The sequence below is a fragment of the Perognathus longimembris genome, chromosome 9 (assembly GCF_023159225.1).
Source record: "Perognathus longimembris pacificus isolate PPM17 chromosome 9, ASM2315922v1, whole genome shotgun sequence".
Lineage (NCBI taxonomy): Eukaryota > Metazoa > Chordata > Mammalia > Rodentia > Heteromyidae > Perognathus > Perognathus longimembris.
The window spans coordinates 26,065,976-26,087,817 of NC_063169.1; the positions used below are offsets into that span (position 1 = coordinate 26,065,976).

General features: G+C 42.3%; 1 protein-coding gene across 5 annotated transcripts in view; it reads left to right on the top strand.

Annotated features, from left to right (window-relative positions):
* Positions 1–14,018, top strand: part of Bach2 (BTB domain and CNC homolog 2) — a 338,421-nt gene extending 324,403 nt beyond the window's left edge. For all 5 annotated transcript variants that reach the window (XM_048353829.1, XM_048353828.1, XM_048353827.1 and 2 more), the window contains 2 exons: positions 4,103–4,309; positions 10,926–14,018. In XM_048353829.1, coding sequence (XP_048209786.1) covers positions 4,103–4,309; positions 10,926–11,408 — 690 coding nt within the window. In that variant the 3' untranslated portion in view covers positions 11,409–14,018. The remainder of the gene's footprint in view (positions 1–4,102; positions 4,310–10,925) is intronic.
* Positions 14,019–21,842: the final 7,824 nt, after the last annotated feature.

Below are 21,842 nucleotides of genomic sequence, written 5' to 3' on the forward strand. Positions count from 1 at the left end.
ATTGTTCTGAGCACCGCTTAGGGGGAAGTTGCAGGTGCTATGTTAAAAGCCACCACTCACCCTGCTCCTCCTGTGTGGTCCAGGGAGAAAGAAGAGTCAGCACTTCGCTAGGCCTGGGTAAAATCACCAGCAGCTTATTGTGCACAGCACAGCAGTGGCCTGTGCTGCCCTCTTGGGCCCTTGGCTTGCTGACTCAATAGCTGCTCCTGAATCTCTGAGCCTCAATGGAGAACCAAAGCAGCAAGCTCAGGGCTGAAGAGAACCAGCAACTACAGGTCCCCCAGGCATTTCCCTCCAATGCAGCCTACCTGTCCAGAGCTACATGGGGTCAGCTGAATGTAAGTGCAGGCCATTCAGACAGGTAGTGGTGATTGCAGGCAGGACTCTTCGTCTTGAATATGAGTTATGAGAATTCAGTGAATGAAAACCAAACCACTATTGAGATATGAGATCCTGGAAAAATAAATCTGTGGAAAGACAGTAACTAACAGGATCAGTGCTGTTGGGTCTGTTTAGGTTGTGATCATTTCCTTGGAGAAAGAGGGCTTCCCCCTCTGTGTTTCAGCTTTCCAAGGCCCCAAGTCAGAAATGTTTGTGTACCCAAGAGCCTGTAAGTAGAATATTAAAATATTTTTCCAAGGAACCAAAGGACTGGTGGTAGCTGTTCCTCATCTCCTGGGACAATGCCACTGATTTGAAAATATCAATAGACTCTGAGAATAATGAACCATGCTAAAAAGTAGAAAATTCTCACTGTGCCCCTCTAGGAATAAGTCACAGCTCCCACCTGCTAGCCAACATAAGTTCTTCCTGTGTAGAGCTTACAGATCTCTAAAAACACACCGGAATGAGTGGTTTGGCTTTTCTTGTCCTCCTAGAAGAAAGTGTGTAGTTGATTTCTTTTCCTTTGACCCTCCTTAAAAAGCAGCTTGAGTTGCAACAGCCCTGCTGAAAAACTTCATGTGGCCTTTTGCTTCAAGGACTTTGAAACTAGCATTGTTGATTTTTCCTCTTTCCTGCCAACCTTCTGTTTTCTGTTTGCTGTCCAGATGATGTTAAATACAGTAGCTCTTGGTGTAGGGGCCCTTTTGACTTTCTCTGCAATCCAAACTGAAGAAATTTTTTTTTCCTTTTGGAAATAAGTACACATAATGTGGAGCAGAAGTAAAATGGCGTTGTTGTCAGCTGAAGTGGGAATTCCATGAGCTCCAAAAGTACCACATCCTATGAAGTGTCCAAACATCCTTGTCCCCAACACACAGGCCTCTGTGTGACTGAGACACCACCAGGATCTTGGTTATCCAGAGGGTAGAAAGGAGGGAGGGGAATCAAACATTCTTTCATATCTTTATAAGCCTTGTGCAAACACAGCCCTGTGGACAAAAGCCTTCCCCATCCCATAACAAGGAACTGTTGTCCTGGCTGCCTGTCTTTAGCAGTAGTACTGAACAGGGCTCACCTGGCAGTGGTGTAGTGTGTTCTGCTTTGATTTAGCTTTCATAGGCCAGAATTTCACAGGTGTCCATGAAGAAATTGAATCAGAGTACTCATTACAAGTCTTGAGCAAGGGCCATGCCAGAGAAGCTTAGCACTAGGAAGTAACCTGACAATGAAATTGCACTGACCACAGAAAAGCCAAATGATTCTTTAGTGTGTTTGCTTTTGTGCATGGGGATTAACTGCGGCAGAGGCCAGGATTAGGATTTATGGCTGCCTGCACCTGAGACAAAGAAAAGGCCTAAGCTTAGGCTAGAAGCACCCACAGACCTGACACTAAAACTACTGCATACTAACAAGGGGTTGGTTTCTCCACCAGAAATTTTGCTAAACTAAACCAAGGCCTGTGTGTTTGAGTCACCAGAACTGTGTGTCTGCGCAAGAGCCACTCCCTGAACGTGGCTAGTGAGCCCCTGAAAGGGGCCGTCTGAACTGTGATGAGCTAAAACAATAAAATATACTTTCAATTTAGAAAATTTAGCACAGACCTAGTAGTACTCTTTATATTCATTGCATGTTAGATTTTAAGTCTATTGGATGACAGAACATTATAAAATGAAATTCACCATCTTTTGTTAGTATGTCTATTGGAAATTTAAACCCACAGTTGAAGCTGATTCATGTCTGTGTTAGCACTTGGTCTAGCATATGAATGAAGGCTAGGTTTGTGCTGCCATCTGCTGGTCAGTCTACAGATTTGGCTCCTATGTGAGCAAGAATTAAGCAATTGAGCTACTAACACTTTGCCCCCTTGTGGGTAGAGACGTGTGACTCTTGACTGGCAATGACAAGACTGAGTTCAGTCCTCAATTCCAATAGGAAAACAAGCATTCTGCTCACTTTTTCTTCTGGAGTAACACCTTGAAATCTTCTTTCCCTGTAGCTCAATCATCAAATGGGTGTTGAAGAGGTCCTAAACATAGAGAGCCTTGGCTTGCCTCCCACATGCTGTACTTTTTCATTAGATGCTCTTCTCTCCTTAAGAAATAGCTGAAACCGCCATTGGCTTGTAACCACTTAACAATAGAGGGAAAACAGAAATCCAGCCCTTACAGAGACTGGCTGTAAGCATTATCTTTGGATAATGCTTATTTGCCTTTATTTCTCAAAGATGTGAAAGTCAGAATCTTACTGATAAAATACCTGCATGTGTTACCTATTGCTGCCAAACAAATCACCCCAAAACTACATGACTTCTAGGGAGGAGGAAACCTTTTTGAATATTTATAACATCATTTGTAGACCCTACAAAATTATTGATATATGTAGCCAATGAGAATCATCTAAGAAGCATATGCATCTGTCCTGTCCTGTACCAAATACTTTTTCAGGACAGACATTCCCTGGCTCTGAAGAACAATAATCATTTGGCCTTTTTCACAGTTTCTGAGATTTAGAAATTGCCCATCTGAGCACTTCTGGCCCAAGATATCTCAAATGCTGGCTGAGGCTACAGTCTGCTCCTCCTGAAAAAAAAAAAAAAAAGAATCTATTCCCAAAGTGGTCCATTCACAGATGCTGGCTGTTTATTAGAGGCATGAGTGTCCCTCTAGCCATTACTACTAGCTTCCTCCAGAGCAAGCTAAGAGGCCTAAGGGGAGGTCTCAGTGCCTTATATAATTTGGCCTTTACTACAGTATGCTGATCAAAAGGCAGGACCTATATCAGACCTCTTGATAGAGGAAGCAGCATAATATAAAATCAGATGGCCATTTGGGAGAAAGTCTGTTAAAGTGCCTAATGCTTACATGGTATATAGTTCAGAAACCATTTTGCAGATAAAGAAACTGAGGCTCAGAGAGATGAAGTAATCTGTCTGAGGTCACGTGTCATGAGAATGACCAAAGCACAATTTTGGTGCCTGTCCCTATCCAAGTTGGAGCCTATCCAGTTACCCCCTTAAATCTTTGCTGCTGTATTATCCAAGAATCATTCTGATGGTTGTATCTTGCGAGGTGTTCTGGACTTGCCTCATTCAAAACATCCTTAAATAATACCTCTCTGTGACTTATTATTTTATTGAGTTAAGCCATGGTCTAGGAGAAGAGTTTAGTCTTTCTTACAAAAGTACTACAGAATTTTTTAATGAGACAGGCACTGGTGGTTTATCTTGTAATTCTAGCTACTCAGGAGGCTAAGATCTGAAGATCAAAATTCAAAGGCAACCTGAGAAGAAAAGTCATTGAGACTCATCTCCAAGTTACTAGAAAAACAAAAGCACAAGTTGGAGATGTAGCTTAAATGGTAGAGCACCATCCTTGAGGGGAAAAGTTATGCAAAGCATGAGGCTCTGACGTCAACCCCCCATACTGTGGCACACAAAAAAGAAAAATACAAATGTTTTATGCTGTTTGCTTCAGAAATCTCAGGAATGATCATTTTATTATGTGTGTTCTTATTCTGCTTAATTATCCAAACATTTCATCTTACTTGTATTCAAAACAGGAAAAAAATTAATCACTGCTTACTTTCAGTAACTTCCATGTCCATGTTACTTGGTCATCTTGCAAAGAGGTTTTTTTTTATCATTTTCCAATGTTACACCTGCCAAAATTGAAATTAAAATCCAACTATGCTAATTCCATTCTGTTATTCTTGGTTTCAGGTCAAACTTCCTTTTCCTGTAGATCAAATCACAGACCTTCCAAGGAATGACTTCCAGATGATGATTAAGATGCACAAGCTAACCTCAGAACAGCTAGAGTTCATTCATGATGTCCGGCGGCGCAGCAAGAATCGCATTGCAGCCCAGCGCTGCCGCAAGAGGAAACTGGACTGTATTCAGAATTTAGAATGTGAAATCCGCAAATTGGTGAGTGCATCATCAGTTGTATTCAGCACTCAGAAGTGACCAGGGTTGGTGTGAAGTTATGACAGAGAATGCTGAAGAAGTGGAGGGAGGGTCATTCTACAGGACAGTTTAGGTTTATACTCCAAGAAGTTTCTCTGTAGAAATAATCAGTAGATTTATATCTGCACTATGTGTAACTGTGTGAGCATAAAAGAGCATGTCCTATCTTTTAACCATTTGTATGAATTGGTTCTTTTGGGTTTCTAGTTGACAAGTAATAGTAGCTAATGGTTATTATCTGCATCTATGTACCTGGTATTCTAAACCATTCCTGTGGATGAACTCATTTCATCAACACAATAAGCCTATGATGTAGGCACTCTCTTATCCTCATTTATAGAGAAGTGAACTGATACAGAGAGCTTACATAACCACACAGGCCATGGTACAGCTTGAATCGCGAATCTAAATGCATTTTTTCACCCCTGATTTCTCTGCCTCTTGGTTGAAAAGTATAGATTAGAGATAGGACAGCTTCCTACAAAGAGCTGGTCACTCCAGGAGATGACCTCCCAATACCCTTTGTGGCTCTAGGGTCTTTGATTTTGCAAGTTTTTCCTAAAGTGGCTGGCATCTCTTAGCCAAGTTTCAGATTGTTTTGTCTCCACAAACAAACTTCTATCTCCTAAGCTCCTCCATACTCAGAAATGTGACACTTTCTCCTTGGTAAGCAACCTTATGCTGCAGGAAGCCAATACAGACAGCTCATGGCTCTTGACTGTAGCTTTGAAAGCAACCAACTGGACCTCACTCAGCTCAACCTATCTGTAGGCCCAATTTGTCTGAAGAAATGAGAGGTCTCATGATGTGGTCATGATCTTAGTTGGGGTCCTCAGAATATATCCAGCAAATCCTTTGCCTCATGAGAAAACCTAAGCAAGGATAAGATGTTTGAAAAGCACCAAGAAGGGTTATACATTACTAAGATAACCCTGGACTAAGACTTTTTCTTTGTAAATTAACACGAAGTAGGGAAAGTCTGCCCATATGCAGTAGCTCCCATCACCTACAAAGTAAAACAATGGCTCCTTAGCAAACATCCACCTGTAGGAGGTTGGACAATAGGCACCAATTACAGTGAGATAGGAAAAATAAATTCTCATGGCTCAAAGTACAAATGATGACTATAATTCACAACAATCATTACATATTTGGTAAAGACCTAGAAGAGAGGAATTTGACACTTCCAGACACAAAGAAATGATAAATGGTAAAGAGAGGAAAATGCTCATTCATCTAATTTGATCATCACATGTTGCATACACACCCATACACAAAAATATCACATGATGCTAACTATATACCTATAAATATATACTACTATTATATATCTTTTTTATTTAATTTTATTGTCAAGGTGATGTACAGAGGGGTTACAGTTACATACATAAGGTAGTATATTTCTTGTCATACTTATTACCCCCTCCCTCATTTTTCTCCCACCTTCCCTCCCCACTAGCCCCCCTGAGTTGTACAGTTAACTTCCAACGTATTATCTTGAGAGTAGCTTTGTTGTATATCTTATAATTTTTAAATTTGATCATCACACATTGCATATACACACATACACAGAATTATTATACCATGCTATATACCTACAAATGTGTACTACTATCATATATCTTTTTTATTCTCTTTTTTTTCAAATTTTTATTATCAAACTGATGTACAGAGAGGTTACAGTTTCATATGTTAGGCATTGGATACATTTCTTGCACTGTTTGTTACCTTGTCCCTCATACCCCCCTCCCTCCTCTCCCTTTCCCTCCCCCCCCAAGTGTTCAGTTCACTTACACCAAACAGTTTTGCAAGTATTGCTTTTGTAGTTGTTTGTCTTTTTTTACCCTGTGTCTCTCAATTTTGGTATTCCCTTTCAATTTCCTACTTCTAATACCGGTATATACAGTTTCCAATATACTCAGATAAGATTACAGAGACTATCATATATCTTTTCTTCATTTATAAAAAAAGATCCATGGCTCACACCTGTAATTGTAGCTACTTATGAAGCTGAGATCTGAGGATCATGGTTCAAAGCCAGACTAGGGAGGAAAGGCTGTGAAACTCTCATCTTCAATTAACCACCAAAAAGCCAGGGATAGAGCTGTGGCTTAAGTGGCAGAGTATTAGCTTTGAGCCCAAAGGTTCAAGGATAGCAGCCAGGCCCTGAGCTCAAACCCCAGGACCAGCAAACACATACACCATGCACACACAATTTCTCTCTCTCTCGCTCTCGCGCTCTCTCTCTCTCTCTCTCTCTCTCTCAGCCAGAGGTTCAGTCTACAACTGCCCCTCAGCATCCGCTCCCACTGCCTTGCTAGGATCTGACCCCCAAGTCAAGCTGGCTGCAGTTTCCCCCAGTCTCCCACTGTTTGTTTTATTCTTTCGCTCTTGCTTGATGCTGGTTTCCTCTTTTAGCTAACTTCTTTGTGCTTTTACATTCAGGCCACAGGTCCCCTGCAGGAAGCCTGTCTTTCCTGAGTCCCAGCGTGGGCTGGCCTCCTGAGAACCTTAATCTGACCTCCGGTTTAGTGCTATGGCTCAGTCTGGGAGTCTGGGAGTGTCTCCCCAGCCTCAGCTCTAGCTCTAGCCTGTTTCCTCAAGAGTAAGGACAGAGTCTTGTTTCCCTCTGAATTGCTAACATTGGCCTGTTGTTGGCTTTCAGGAAATGTTCATGGCCCTAAAACAGCCTGAAAATCATGATTGTTTTGATTAGGAGATTATAAGCGTCTTCTTTTTATTTCCAAATCTTTCCTTGATGTTTTTGTTTATTTGTTTTGAGGTTTTTGTATAGTCCTAGGCAAAGACTGTACCACTTAGCTAGATCCCCAGACCCAACATAGGTTTAACAGCAAAATGTATTTAGATCATCTTTTATCAACAAAGTATAATAAAGTGCTACATAATAAATAAAACATTACTTTATTATTTAAAATAAATATATTTCTGGGTGTTGGTGGCTCATATAATCTATAATCCTAGATACTCAGGAAGCTGAGATCTGAGGATCATTGTTCAAGTCCAACCCAGGCAAGTAAGTCCTTGAGACTCTTAGCTCCAGTTAAACACCAGCAAACCAGAAGTGGTGCTATGACTCAAAGTGGTGGAGTGCTAGCCTTGAACAAAAGAGCTCAGAGACACAGCTCAAGCCCCATGACTGACAAACAAAATACATTAATTAATTTAAAAAATATATCTGTCAAAAAATGAATGTGGGGGTTGGGGATATGGCCTAGTGGCAAGAGAGCTTGCCTCATATACACGAGGCCCTGGGTTTGATTCCCCAGCACCACATATACAGAAAACGGCCAGAAGTGGCGCTGTGGCTCAAGTGGCAGAGTGCTAGCCTTGAGCAAAAGGAAGCCAGGGACAGAGCTCAGGCCCTGAGTCCAAGGCCCAGGACTGGCCAAAAAAAAAAAAAAAAAAGAATGTGGGGTGTCATTTAAAACACATAGGAAGCAAAGTGTTCCTGCCAGTGGGTGTTTGTGATATGAATGGGGCTTAGATCACCCGGCCTCCTAATTGGGAATCTGTGGAATCTCAGACACATGTCCATAGTAATTCTTGACATTCTTGAAGTAGAATAAGTCTCTTCCCATATTTGTAAAATTCCTGATTTTAGTAACCAACACTCTAAATGAGTAATTGTGTTATCCTCAACAAACAATAAAATCTATACTATATAGCAAGATATCTAAATCCTTCGCTAGTATCTTTTAATGGAAAAAAAAAAAAACCACAAGAAGAACCAAGCTCCAATGGCTCATGTCTGTAATCCTAACTGCTTAGAAGACAGAGCCAGAGGGTCACCATTCAAAGCCACACAGACAGACAGGGAAGTCTGTGAGGCAGGAAAAAGCTGGTCTGAAGGCAGGGTACAGTGCCATCTGACTGAGCAAGCCAAGCAAGTACAAATCTCTGAATGCCAACCCAGAAAGAAAGAGAGAGAGAGAGAGAGAGGAGACACCTCCTAGATCTCCACCCACTTTCCAGAAGCCTCTTAAATGATATACAGTTCAGTACTAAATGAGCACTTCGTTTGCTGATTTATGACTTAGAGTTCCATGGGTCTTTTTGGTTTGGGTTGGGTTGAGTTGATTTTTTTGAGACAGTAGCTGAGGCTGGCCTCAAATTCTTGAACCTCCTGCCTCAGCTTTCTAAGTGCTCAGATCACAGGCATGTTCCGCCACCCTCAGCCCAGAGTTTCATGATTTTAATCAAGGCATGACTTACACTGCCTTTCCTGCCAAGAGCCAAAAATAATGTCACTCATGACACCCCATTTTCTCCCTATGTAGAAAGCGGCCTAGCACATTTTTCACATGAGTAAGCCTGTTAGAGGTCAGTGCCTTGGTGAAGATGATGAAGCAGAACTGAGCCTGAGATTCCTCTTGTGCTGTCCCTTCCTGTTTCCAGTCTCCAGGCTCAGAGGAGAGAGGCCCCGGGTGCACAGCCAGGCATGCAAGCCCTTGGTCCCTAGCAGGACCTCTCATTCAGATTGATTTGCCAGCCATCTCCTCACCAGGGTGCTGTACCCACTTGCCTGGTCTCAGTGGCAGGGCTGTGGTGGATGGGAGGGGACAGCCCCCATTTTCCCCTGCCCATGCCCCCTCACACACCATATCCACATACCCACTACTTTGCTCTTGCAAACTCGCATAATGTATTTCTGTTGAGTTACATTTGTACATCTGTTTATTTTTCATTTTGAAAACATGTTTTCTTGATAAATTTATAAATATTTTAGCAGGTGCCCTTTCCCCATGTAAATCTCTCTCCGACACACATGCCCACGCTGCCTGCCAGATTGCACTCGTGTTAGAGCATGCGCAGCTCCTGTGTCGGGTGCCCACCCCTCTCTCCCATCCTCTCCTTGCCCCTCATGCCCTTGCTTGTTCATGGCTGGCCAGGCCTCACTTCACACCAGTTGCTGTGCCGGATCTTCAGTCACTTCGTGTGTGCCCCAGGACCCTCCCCATCTCCTCTCCTCACACAGTATTGATGGTAACACCTTCATTTGTCTCCTTTCTGCTGCTAAACTCATCTCTCTGAGGAAGTGGTACATTTTATTAACACAAAAACATATGTGACTTTTTATTTTTGGTAGTACTGGGTTTTGAGAACTACTACCTCAGGGCCTCCAGCTAGTGAGGTGCCTAGCACTCACCAACCTGTTCTGTTTCGCTTTTAAATTTTCCAGACAGAGCTTCATGCTTTTGCCTGGGGCTGGCCTGATTCTCTAGCGTCCTACCTTCTCCTCCTGAGTAGCTGGGATTGTAAGTGTGCACCACCACACTTGGCCAGGAGGAAAACATCTTGGAACTTTGTGCTAATACATGGGGGCTCAGGTGGCACATTTCTGTCTTCCCTTCCTGAGTTTAGGATTCACTTAAGATTCCCTGCATGGGGCTGGGAATGTGGCTTAGTGATAGAGTGCTTGTCTAGCATGCATGAAGCCCTGGGTTCAATTCCTCAGCACCACATAAACAGAAAAAGCCAGAAGTAGTGCTGTGGCTCAAGTGGTAGAGTGCTAGATTTGAGTAAAAGAAGCTCAGGAACAGTGTCCAGGCCCTGAGCTCAAGCCCTAGGACTGGCAAAAAAAAAAAGATAGATATACACACTGCATGGTTCCCAGTGTTCTAGGAAGGACCTTTTGCATTTGGTCTGCTGGTGTTGATGTGAAGTTGCCAAGGTCAATGCAGATGGGCTGCTTTTAAAGAAACCTTCTTCTTCTGAGTAGTTTTAGGTGGATGGGATATACAGAGGTCCCAAGTGGCCCCTGATCCTTCACACTCCCAGCCTCCCCAACTCCCAGCGCCCCCCACCAAGGTGGCATATTTGCTACAATGGATGAACCTCTCCTGGGGTGTGATTGTCACCCAAAGCCCTTACTTTGTGCTAGGTTCTCCCTGGGTATTGCACAACCAATCAATTTTGATCCATGTGCAGTGACCGCAGTCCACCACTGTGCATTACAGAGTAGACTCGCCAGCCCCAAACCTTCTGTGCGCATCCTGGCCCCTCCCCCCCCCCCCCAGCCCTGGCAGTGGCGGATCTCATCATCTCCACACACAGCCTTTCCTTTTTTCCTTTTTTTTTTTTTTTTAGAATGTCAGATTTTTGGAAATGGTCGCTTTCTGTCACTCAAAAATGCCAATTAGAAGAAATGCATTAGAAGAAATGTTTTCATATGTAAGGCTTGTAACTTAGAGTTTTCTTGTTAATTCTCCTCAAACCCCCAAGTTCAGACGAGCCAAAACACTGACTCCCCTAGTTTTCTGTGTGGTGGTGACTTTTGGTCACTTCTGGGCATCAGAGAGGAATGAAGACGTGCAGCGGGGGAGGTATTCGTGTCAGTACACACGTGGCCCAGTATCAGGGTGGGTGGGAGCGTGGCAGAGTGTGTGTCCAGACTTCCTGCACATATGTATGTTTTCAGCATCTCTATTCCCACCTGCTATCCATGAGTCAATGTACCGTGTAGGATACAAAACCAAAGATTGGGAAACCCTCAGAAAGAGGCCTTCTATCGTCCAATTCAGGCTTGATCAAGTGTCCCTTTTTGTTGCTCATCCAGGTGTGTGAGAAAGAGAAACTCTTGTCAGAGAGGAACCAACTGAAAGCGTGCATGGGGGAGCTGCTGGACAATTTCTCCTGCCTCTCCCAGGAAGTGTGCCGCGACATCCAGAGCCCCGAGCAGATCCAGGCCCTGCACCGGTACTGCCCGGTCCTCATACCCATGGATCTCCCCGGAGCCTCCAGTATTAACCCCCCTCCCTTGGGTGTTGAGCAGAGCCTTGCAGCCTCCCAGTGTGCAGTGGGCGAAAGTGCGCCCTGCTGCTTGGAGCCAGGTGTGGCTCCGCCCGGGGCCCCCTGGGCACCAAGCCACCCCTCTGAGAATTGTACCTCCGGGAGGAGATTGGAAGGTACTGATCCTGGAAAGTTCTCTGACAGAGGCCCTCCTCTGGAACACAGGAGCCAGTCCGTGACGGTGGACTTCTGCCAGGAAATGACGGATAAGTGCACGACGGATGAACAGCCTAGGAAAGATTATACCTAGGAACTCAGATCTGCCTCCCAACCTTCACACCTCTCCCATCCAGGTGTTCTTCAGTCAGCCTGTGGCACTGTACAATTGTTGTCTCGAAGAACCAAGAACAAATCTGGTGCACACTACAGTGGTCTTAGCAGCAATACTGTTCTGAAGTATTCCCTGCTGTCTTCAAGCAGGAGTCAGAGATAGTTTCCCTTCGCAATGGTGCTACCCCTTGCTCAGGCAAGGGAAGACAACAGTGCTGACACTGTCTGTCTGTGGGTTTTTTTCAGTCTTCACAGGGATAGACGACAACACCTCTAGGACCCCACCACGGATTTTTTTTCTCAGTGGCCCATGTCACAAACCCTATCTCAGGAATCTCTTCTGAATGTTCAATTTTTTTCATTAATGACAGCTTCTATACACATCAAAGTTTTATAGCTAGACTGTACATAGTATATATAATATATATGAAATATATATATCCATATGCAAAAGTCCTGCATGCCTCCGTTTTTTCACCCTAAAACTGGAAACTTCATTTCTCATTTATAAACAGGTTCCAACATTCCTCTTCTTTTGTCTGTATTGCTAGAACCAGTTTGGTAACCATCAACCTGCTCATTTTTCTTGCTTCATGGTTCAGTTTCAATTTGTACTTATTTATGGACAAAATTCAATCATGTTGGAAGCTTTTTTCTTTTTTGTAAAGTTTAATTCAGGCCTTTTCTCTTTGGTTTGGGTTGGGCACCGCCAAATGGTGTCATGTGAGCATTGTGGGTTTGTGCTTTGTAGGGTTTTTTTTTGTTTTTGTTGTTGTTGTTTTCTTCTTGCAGATACTGTACAGTAATGGTCAACTCTGCCACTTGCACTGAGTTTTGGGTCAGACCTATTTTCTTAAATGAAGTTGTAACTTCAGTGTAACTCAAGTATACTGTATTTTCTTTGCTTTTAGTTAAAAGGTAAAACATTTTAGCTAATTAAAAAGCACTCAGGTGATAATTATGTAGGAAAAAAATACAATCTTGCCAAATAATGAATTCATCCTAGGATGTGTAGACAATAATCCGCTTGAATATTTTTCTATCTCACCTCCTCCCCAGCTTGCCCTACGTAGAGTTTCACTGCAGATCACGTTTGGAGTTAATGCTGGAGGTTCAGTTTCCTAATTGGGGAGGATTTAGGTGTCTCACTCAAGAGTACATCACAACAGCAGGAATCTGAGTTTGTACCGGAACTCGGCAGGCATTGGCTCCTAGAAATCAAGGTAGAACTAGTTCTTACCCAGGGAGTATGTCACATTCATTTCAGCACTTCATCCAGCCTTGGCTTGCTCTTGGAAGTGTTAGACAGTAGGACTTTCTCCTTTGAAGGAGGTGGCTAACAAGCCACCCCACTTTCCTACCCAGGATTCCCTCCCAGGACATCTCCCTGAGAGGATTTGAGTCACGGCCTGGGTATTCTGCCTTTAAGTGGCAGCTCCTAGGTTAATGCAGCTTGTAAAAGCAGGAGAGAGCAGGGCATATGGAAGCCTGAGATCTAACCCTGACACAGGCTGACATATATCTTTGTCCTCTCTTCCTCTAAATGCTTTGAGTTGTACTCTGAGGTTTCTCTGCTGGTCTCTTGTCTGAAGGCAGCTTCACACTGAGGCTTCAGACAAGGCCTCGCCAGGAGCCCTTCTTGCACACACCCCGTACCCTCACCTGAGGGCTTGCTTCCCTTGCTGTAAAGTTGGTTGGCTTGCAACTCAGACAGAGCAGCTTTCCTGGCTCTGGGGTGTCCTGGCCCTGGCCATGTTTGCAGGAAGGCGTTAGCTCTTTCCTTCCAGTGGTCCCCCTCTTCTCTAGTTCAGCAGCTAGAGGGCCACTGCAGCCTGGCTGTGCAAGGCTGTCCAGAACAGTTTGATGTGGGGATGGGGTGGTGGGCAGTCGGGGAATAGATGATTGACTTTGTTTCTTGATTTGTGCCATTGTTTTGGACAATATTTAAAGCTGCATGTAAAAGGAGAACTTTAGTATATGATTAGTAGGCAAAAAAAAGTGAAATCATAGTAACCTATGTTTTAGTATTATTAACTTTTTTCTGTACAAATAGTAGCACTAAATGTTTGAATATGTATGAATGCCAGAAATGTGTTGGTTCATGCAGTAGGATTTTTTTAAGGCTTTTCTTTTCAAATAGTTCCACTTTTAAAACCTGCCTCTGGGTTTTCGTTTCCTCCCGTGTGTCTGTGTGTGTATGTGTGTGTCAGAGACAGATTTGGAGAACTCTCTGCGTGGAAGCTACCATTTTTGTCCTGCTTGTTGGAATTTCTTGGCCTAGTAGAACAGTTCTGTGTTTCTCCAGGAGTTCTGCCTTTGTGAGAAACTGGTGACAGCTAGAATTTTAATTCAATGTGAATCACATGATACTTCATAACTGTGTGTTATGGTGGAGCAGTCAGAAGACAGTATTTCATTTTTTTTCACTTTCTTGTCGCCTTTTTAAGTGCTCTCTCCTGTTCTTTTGAAGAAACAAACAAGGAATGTTTTCTGCTCATATCATAACCAGATGCAAAGCAGCTTCTTGGCTTGATTTGCTTTAGTAACTCATGTGCAACTGGTAGGCTTGACCTCATTCCATCTGTTCCCCAGATTTGGGTTGTTTGGTAGCCCAGACACTTGTCCCAGACATGCCAGGAAGGGAGGGGTCTTTATTGTTCTCCACTTAACCCCACCCTCATCTTCCTCTCACCAGTCCTTGACAGCTTGGTTTCCTCTTCCCCCACCCAGCTACGGGAACTGGTTTTAAACAAAGAAAAAAAGAAAAGAAAAAAACTATCATTCTATTTCTTAGATATTTTTAACAAATTATTTCATTTCTTATCCACCATGAACAGCTACTGAAATTGTTTATGTGATGTCTCTGTGTCTTTTACTACTCTAAACCATTGCTTGTCAAAATTGTCTCTGGGTTGATTTAAAGGGAGGATTCACTAGGGACCAAAATCCAGATTGCCTCAAGTGCAATTTTAAAACCTAGTCTAGGAGCTGGGGATATGGCCTAGTGGCAAGAGTGCTTGCCTCCTATACATGAAGCCCTGGGTTCAATTCTTCAGCACCATATATACAGGAAAAGCCAGAAGTGGCGCTGTGGCTCAAGTGGTAGAGTGCTAGCCTTGAGCAAAAAGAAGCCAGGGACAGTGCTCAGGCCCTGAGTCCAAACCCAGGACTGGCAAAAAAAAAAAAAAAAAAAAAAAAAAAACCTAGTCTGTCGCCTTCCCTGGGATGCTGAGTCAACCCTAAACCTTTTATGATAAGGAAAAAGCAAGATAACAGAAGGAATAGTAGTTGCTCAGTAAGGTGGCATTTAACTGTTTTTTTGTTTGTTTGTTTGTTTTTTTCTGTGTTCCTTCCTTACAAAAATAAAGGAAGTTCCAATCGTGGGCAGTTTGGGGGGAGGAGGTCTCTGTGACAGCTTGGCTGAGTGTCCCAATGGCTAGGCTACAGATAGGTTTTTTGGAATAACTAATTAACATCCCACCTGAATCTAATCCTCCCTTTGGATCAACTTTTGTTGTACTAAGGTCTCTGGACAACCTCCCTCCATTCAGGTTTGTCTGGCTTTGGGCAGGTGAGTGCTTTACTGTATGTGTTTGTTTCTCTGCGTTATCTGGGGGTGCCTTGAATAAAACCGAACTTCACTATATACTGATTCTGGAACAAAGCAGTTATACAAACATTTTTTTAAGCTGACAAAGTTACTAGGCCATCTTGCTACTTCTCTTCCGGATTCCCTAACCATGACTCAGGCGTCAAAGGTGATGCTGCCGTAGAAAAACATTATCTTATATATTGTCCAAGTAATTTATTCACTGTCATTCTAAAGGCATGATGCTTTTTAAGGTGCACTGTAATTTTGGATGTGATCCTCTATTGTTTTTCCAAGGAAGTTAAAAAAAATGTAGTGACTAATATGCCAACTGCACATCTCCTTAAAAAGGAGCTTGAGACCAGCCACAGGACTTGCATGAGAGGACTGCCTAACGCCTATGCTTCCTGTTGTTTTCATATTTTATGATTGCTACTGTGGTAGAAGAAAAAGAAGACAACAGACCGAGGGTTTGTCATCATAAGCCTTTTAAGAAACTGTAATGTTTTGCATCCTATGGAGTCATATGATCTTCTCAAAATGAGTAAACACATACAAAGGCTACTCAAGTCTTTCTTTGACCACCTATTTCTTTACATCATGCCCCATTCAAACTAGTAGCTTAATTGACCTCAAGCTTGTCTACTCTTACTTATAGTTTAGGGAATATCTCAGCTCTGGCAGGAAGCAAGAATCAAGTTTTGCCTTCAAAAAAGCACCAAAAAACAGATGAAAGGACAAGATTCCTTTTTAGAGGATAAAGCTGTTTGTTGTTATCATGAGTTAGTATTCTTTCTCGAAGGTGAGGATTTTATTGTAGGTTCCATTTCTGGCAAGTCAATCCATGCCCCCCACCATGCTGTGTGTGCAGTCGGCACCCACAGAGGAAGTCCATGCATGAGGGCATCTTGTGTTCCGCGTGTGTGTTATGACACTGCCCAAGCCATCTCATGACCCAAGCATCAAAGACAGATGCTGTAGACTAGGATATATTTGTGAATAGTGTGTGCAAATAGTATTTGTACATAGAAAAGACTTGCGGCAGATCAAGGATAAATTATTCAACTGACGGTGCAAAAAAAAAAACATTACTTGCAAAGAATAGTAAGTGTATAGTATTTTCCTACACTCCACCCTGGGAGATAATATTTATATCAAATAAATATCAGTGTGTTTTGATTGTGATATGAAAATGATGCTGCCATTTTTGTGAAAAATACCCACTTGGTTGCAGAGGCCAACTTTTGTAAGCTTTGATTTAATGTCGTGACGTGGTGTATGCATTATTCAAGCAATGGACAAACAACTTTTATTCCAGTTTATTGACCTCAGATAAAACAGTGGCCCCTCATAGACACTGAAGTGCAGCGACACCATTCATTTCAGGTAGACTCCCATTCCGTGCCAAATGCTCCCATGGGGACAATCAGACATGTATTTCAGGAAAGAAAGAAGGAACCTGGACAGAAAAGGGTTTCCCTACAGATTGATGCAAAATCTTCTACCAGAACATGTCTGGAGGCCGAGGGCTGGCCTCCACTTGAGTCCTAATGATGCATTTGGGGTGTGCGGATGCTGAAATGCTCATTGACACTTTGGCACAAGAACCCGGCACTTGTGGTGAGTTATCAGGAAGATTGCAGATGCATTTGGGAGCTTCAGGTGCTTGTTAGACACAGTGAACCATTCACAGCGAGAAGGCCTGTGAGAATTTGTTCCAGAACCAGTCTAATGCAAGTGCACCTCTAACATATGCCTTACAAACTCCAGAGGCCATATTCAAAACAGGGTCTTCTCAGTGTATGCAAGGGGTTGCAGCCCCTCTCCTCTTCCTCCCCAGGTTGAACAATACGGACAGTTCTCACACATATCTACCTGTATAACCCTCTGTACCTCTCATAACTGGTCAACGACTGTAACAGGTTACATCAGGTGTTTTTCTACATACTTTTTACACAGATTCTATGCGATTAATGTAACTTAATTCAATGCATCATTTTATTGTACTAGTTCTTAGGCTTGTCCTTTTTTTTCCTAAGTGATTGTGGTTTTTCTTGTGGTTTTTATTGTAAAAATGAAATGGCTGTTGATGCTTATTCTCTGTAACTAAGAATTTTTACCTTTTGGGGGAAAAACAAGCATTGTTATGAACTAATGAATTGAAACTTCATTTACTCATTGTAAATACACTATTGTGCAAAAAAATTCACTCAGTTGAATTGCTAGTGTTCATTGAATTTTTGTCTAGACACCATTTCTGTTGATGAAATAAAGACATATCATTATGCATTGTAAACTGACTTCCTCTGCCTCTGATCCCTGCCAGTACTGCAGATTTCAGACAGGGAAACCTCAAGAAATCTCTTTTCTCCAAGAGGTCATTTCTCTTTCTACTACCTAAGTAATCTTAAAAATTAGGCAGTGTACCAGGCTCTAGTAGCTCATGCCTGTAATCCTAGCTACTCATGAAGCTGAGATCTGAGCATCACAGTTTGAAGCCAGCCTGGGCAGGAAGGTCCACCAAAGAAAGCCATAAGTGGAGCTGTGGCTCAAGTGGTAGCCTTGAGTAAAAGGAACAGCATTCAAGCCCTGAGTTCAAGCCCTAGGACACACACACACACGGATAGTGCTAATTTAATTCTTAAACTCTGAATTTTAAAATTACATCATGCTTATGAAAATAGTGAAAAGGCATTAGGCCTAACTTCGCAGTTTTTGTGTTACGCTATACTTATGCAAAATATTACTTCTGAGGGAAACTGTGTAAACTGTATTAGATTTTGCAACTATAGGTGGATCTATAACTTTACCAAAAGTTTAATTAAATGGTGTTGTGGCTCAAAGTGGTAGAGCACTAGCCTTGAGCAAAAGAGCTCAAGGACAGTGCCTAAAGCCCTGAGTTCACACCCCATGACCTACCAAAAAAAAAAAAAAAGGAGTTTAATTAAAAAACCTAAGCCAGTCATGATGGCACCCACCTGTAAGCTCAGCTGAGGTGGGTTCACTTGAGCACACAACCTGAAGACCAGCCTGGGCACCATAGTTAGAACTTGTCTCAGAAAAGAAAGGAAACGAAATGAGAAAACAGAAATAAAACAGAAAAAATTTACAAAGCTTAAGAGTTAGTAAAGGGATAGTACATTAAACCAACACAAAATGCAATGCATTATGGAAACAGACTTTAGAACTGTAGTTGAGGAATAAATATAATAAATATAGTTAATCCAGAAAAAATGTATTCAGTGACTTGCATCTTCAAATTTTGATGTAAAGGGTGAGTGAGATGTTGCATTGTGGGCAGGCCAGATGACAATAAGTAAAGTTAGACTTTCACTTTGAAGTAAGAGAGAAACTAGCCAGGGGCTGGTGGCTCGTGCCTGTATTCCCAGATTTTCAGGAGGCTGAGATCTGATAACTGTGGTTCAAATCTAGTGTGGGCATGAAAGTCCATGAGACTCTTATCTTCACATAACTAGCAGAAAGCCAGAAATGGAGCTGTGGCTCAAGTGGTACAGCAAGAGCCTTGAAGAAAAAGCCAATTAAGAGTGTGAGGCCCTGAGTTCAAGACCAGTACCAGGACCCCCCCCCCAAAAAAAAAAACATCAGAAGAAAACAGGAGTGGTGTGCCCACACTGCCAGAGAAAATGAATAATGAACTTGCAAGATGTCCTTCCAACCAAGTTTTGAGGGGTGCAGATGATCCAGACATAAACATCTGCTGAATTCTACTTCAAAGACTATCTGTAGGTTCCTTCTGAATCAAAGGATTTCAGAGACCATTAAATTATGCACTTGTATGAAAACATTACAGAAGACAAATTTTGGTGCAAATGTTGATTTCTTTACCTAAAATAAAGCTGTTCATCCCACTCAGGAAAAAAATCTGGTGGTCCCAACATTTTTGTAGAAAAATCTGGTAAATAATAACTGATGATCATTTGCATCTTCAGCATTACCATTTGGTCTTGTGCAAAATAAACCTCCCAACTTCCATTCTGCAAAGGGAAAAAACTCTAGCACTGTCCAATTCTGGATAGGCAACTGCCATTTTCTTATGTTGAACATACTCTTTCTTTTTCCATTTTTTTTTCCTCAGTTGTGGGGCTTGAACTCAAGGTCTGAGCACTGTCCCTAAATCTTCTTGCTCAAGGCTAGCTCTGTACCACTTTGAGTTACAGCCTCTCTTCCAGTTTTCTTGTGGTTAATTAAAGATAAGAGTCTCATCGACTTTCTTCCCTGGGTTGACTTGAAACCATGGTCCTCAGATCTCAGCCTCCTGAGGAGCTAGGATTACAGGCATACGCCACCAGTGCCCAGCTCACATACTCTTTTTGAACAATTCCAGCACAGGGAGGGCAGGCTCCCTCCATACCCAAACTTGCCAGCACTTTTGCTGGATGTGTTTCTAAATAGCTTTTGTTATTCTTTAAAATCATTTAAGAACCTGTGTGCTGGTGACTCATGCCTGTTATCCTAGCTGCTTAGGAAGCTGAGATCTGAGGATCATGGTTCAAAGCTAGCCCAGAAAGAACAGCCCATGAGACTGTTAACTCCAATTAGCTAGCAAAAAGTTAGACATGATAAGCCTTAGTGGTAGAGCACTAACCTTGGATGAACAAGCCAAGCAAAAGTGAAAGGCCGTGAGTTCAAGCCCCAGAGTTGGCACATACACACACACACACACACACACACACACACACACACACACACCTTTTGTTTGTTTTTTAACCCACCATGTCCCTATCCCTCAACTGGGGCACATTGACATGAATATACTTCATGCTTAATACCCACTGCTACCTGAGCACGATTGGACTCCAGTCTCTCTCTCTCTCTCTCTCTCTCTCTCTCTCTCTCTCTCTCTCTCTGTCTCTCACACACACACACACACACACACACACACACACACACGACTTTTATCTTCCTGTTATCAACGAACATAATTCTTCTTGGTGTCAAAGAATTGAGTCCCAAAGAGATGAAGAAAGCCACACACACACACCTCATTAGACAGGCTTCTTTATCTTCATTTTGCTCAAGAATGTAACACCTCCTGTCTCACATCCACCTCAGAGGCTGGCAGACCCATCACATACCTGTCTGCCATTGTCCTGCTTAGTCAACCAGAAACAGGCACTGCTGGTTCTCCATGGCGAGTTTTAACTCTTACCTCTCAAGGACAAGGTGCTCCCTGAGGCAGTGACCCTTATCCTAGTGCAATGGATGACAAGCTTCAGAAACACTGATGCCAGCACTCACTGAAAGCATTGTTTCCCTCTGAGCCCTTCAGACTTCTTCTTTAACCTCTAATCATGCTGGGTAGTTAACAACGCTAGACAGACTTTTCAGGGTATAGGAAGTATAAATTATTTTAAAAGGGTAAACTCTATAGACCTCTGAAAGTCTTACAATAAATCTGCCCCCCCAAAAATTGACAAGAGGACTCCTCTTGCCTATCTGATGGGATATGAGAACCTATTTAATGTACTCCAACCTCACATTAAACATAATTTGATGTAGCCCTGAAAGCTGAAAGTCAAGTTGAATTGCAAGTGACTAGTTACACTTGACAGATACTTTAAAGAGTGTTTTCCCAGTCTTATTTCCTTATTTTGGAGCCTATAATTTTTGTTTTAGGTCTCAAACATTTTCCTAGTGGTCTTGAAAAGCTAGAGGTAGCAGATATTGAGTCTATAGAGCCTAATGGATAAAAGAGCCCTGCAAATTAGTCCTTGTGTTATTGTTAATCTTCAAGAATATAAAATTCTGTGTGCTTTAACATCAATTAAAATTGTTTTTGAAAGTGGAATAAAAGAGGACCCCTCCTGAGTCTCCTCGTTAGAGAAAGAGCTTTTGCTAGTTTCTTTCATAGATTTTCTTTTACTTTCAAATAAACTTTCTTTTATTCAGAAGAAAAAACTTGACAGGAAGGTGGCATCAATCAAGATAAGTTGTACTCATAAACTGATTTGTTGAATGGCAACTGCTTTGTACAACAGCTTAAAGAAAAGAAAAATGTAAATAAAATGACAGGACTAGGTAAAAGTAATAAAGATTAAAGAATCAGAAGCAATGGGTAAGATATTGTTTCAGCATCTATACATAAACACATACAGTCAACACTGACACATGCTGAGCATCCAATATGAAAAATGTATGTACCCTATCTTTAAAGCATTCCTAAATAAGCCAAGCAGAGAGGCTCAAATGTATCAGTTCCTGCAGGCTGCTAACTTGCTGGGCAGGAGAGCTGAGCTGTGAGGAGGACCATGGCCTTGCAGCAGCTAGGTTTGGGCTTGGACACTTCCCCTGAGTGATTTTTAGCTGGGGGTTAGGAGTGGGTCTTAATCTCATTGAACCCTGTTGTCTGATCTATAAAGTAGAAATGAGAAAAAATGACTTTATGTGGTTGTACAAGATACAGTGTGTCACCTTAAAAGGTATCTGTTTGGGTTTGGTGTTATAGTCATTTGTTTAGTCTGTACTGGTTGTCCTATAAACTCATTGTATAATAGTCTCTGTATCCACTGTATAATATTCCTTGTTTCTACCCCCTGTATATTAGGGGAACAGAGAAGATTCAGGAGCCATTGGGCTTTGAAGCACAGAACAGCCCCAGTCAATGTCAATCTGCTTTCTACAACATCTCAGCAGCTATCCAGCTTTTCTCTGACCGACTCCTGTCATGGTGACTGCTTCTGATGGTTAGAAAGGGCTTCTTGGAAATAAGATGCATCTAGTGGTTTCCTCTTTTTAAATATTGATTTATATTAAGTAGTAGTACAAAGGGATTTCAGTCTCAGAAGTCAGATTATAAGTACAAGC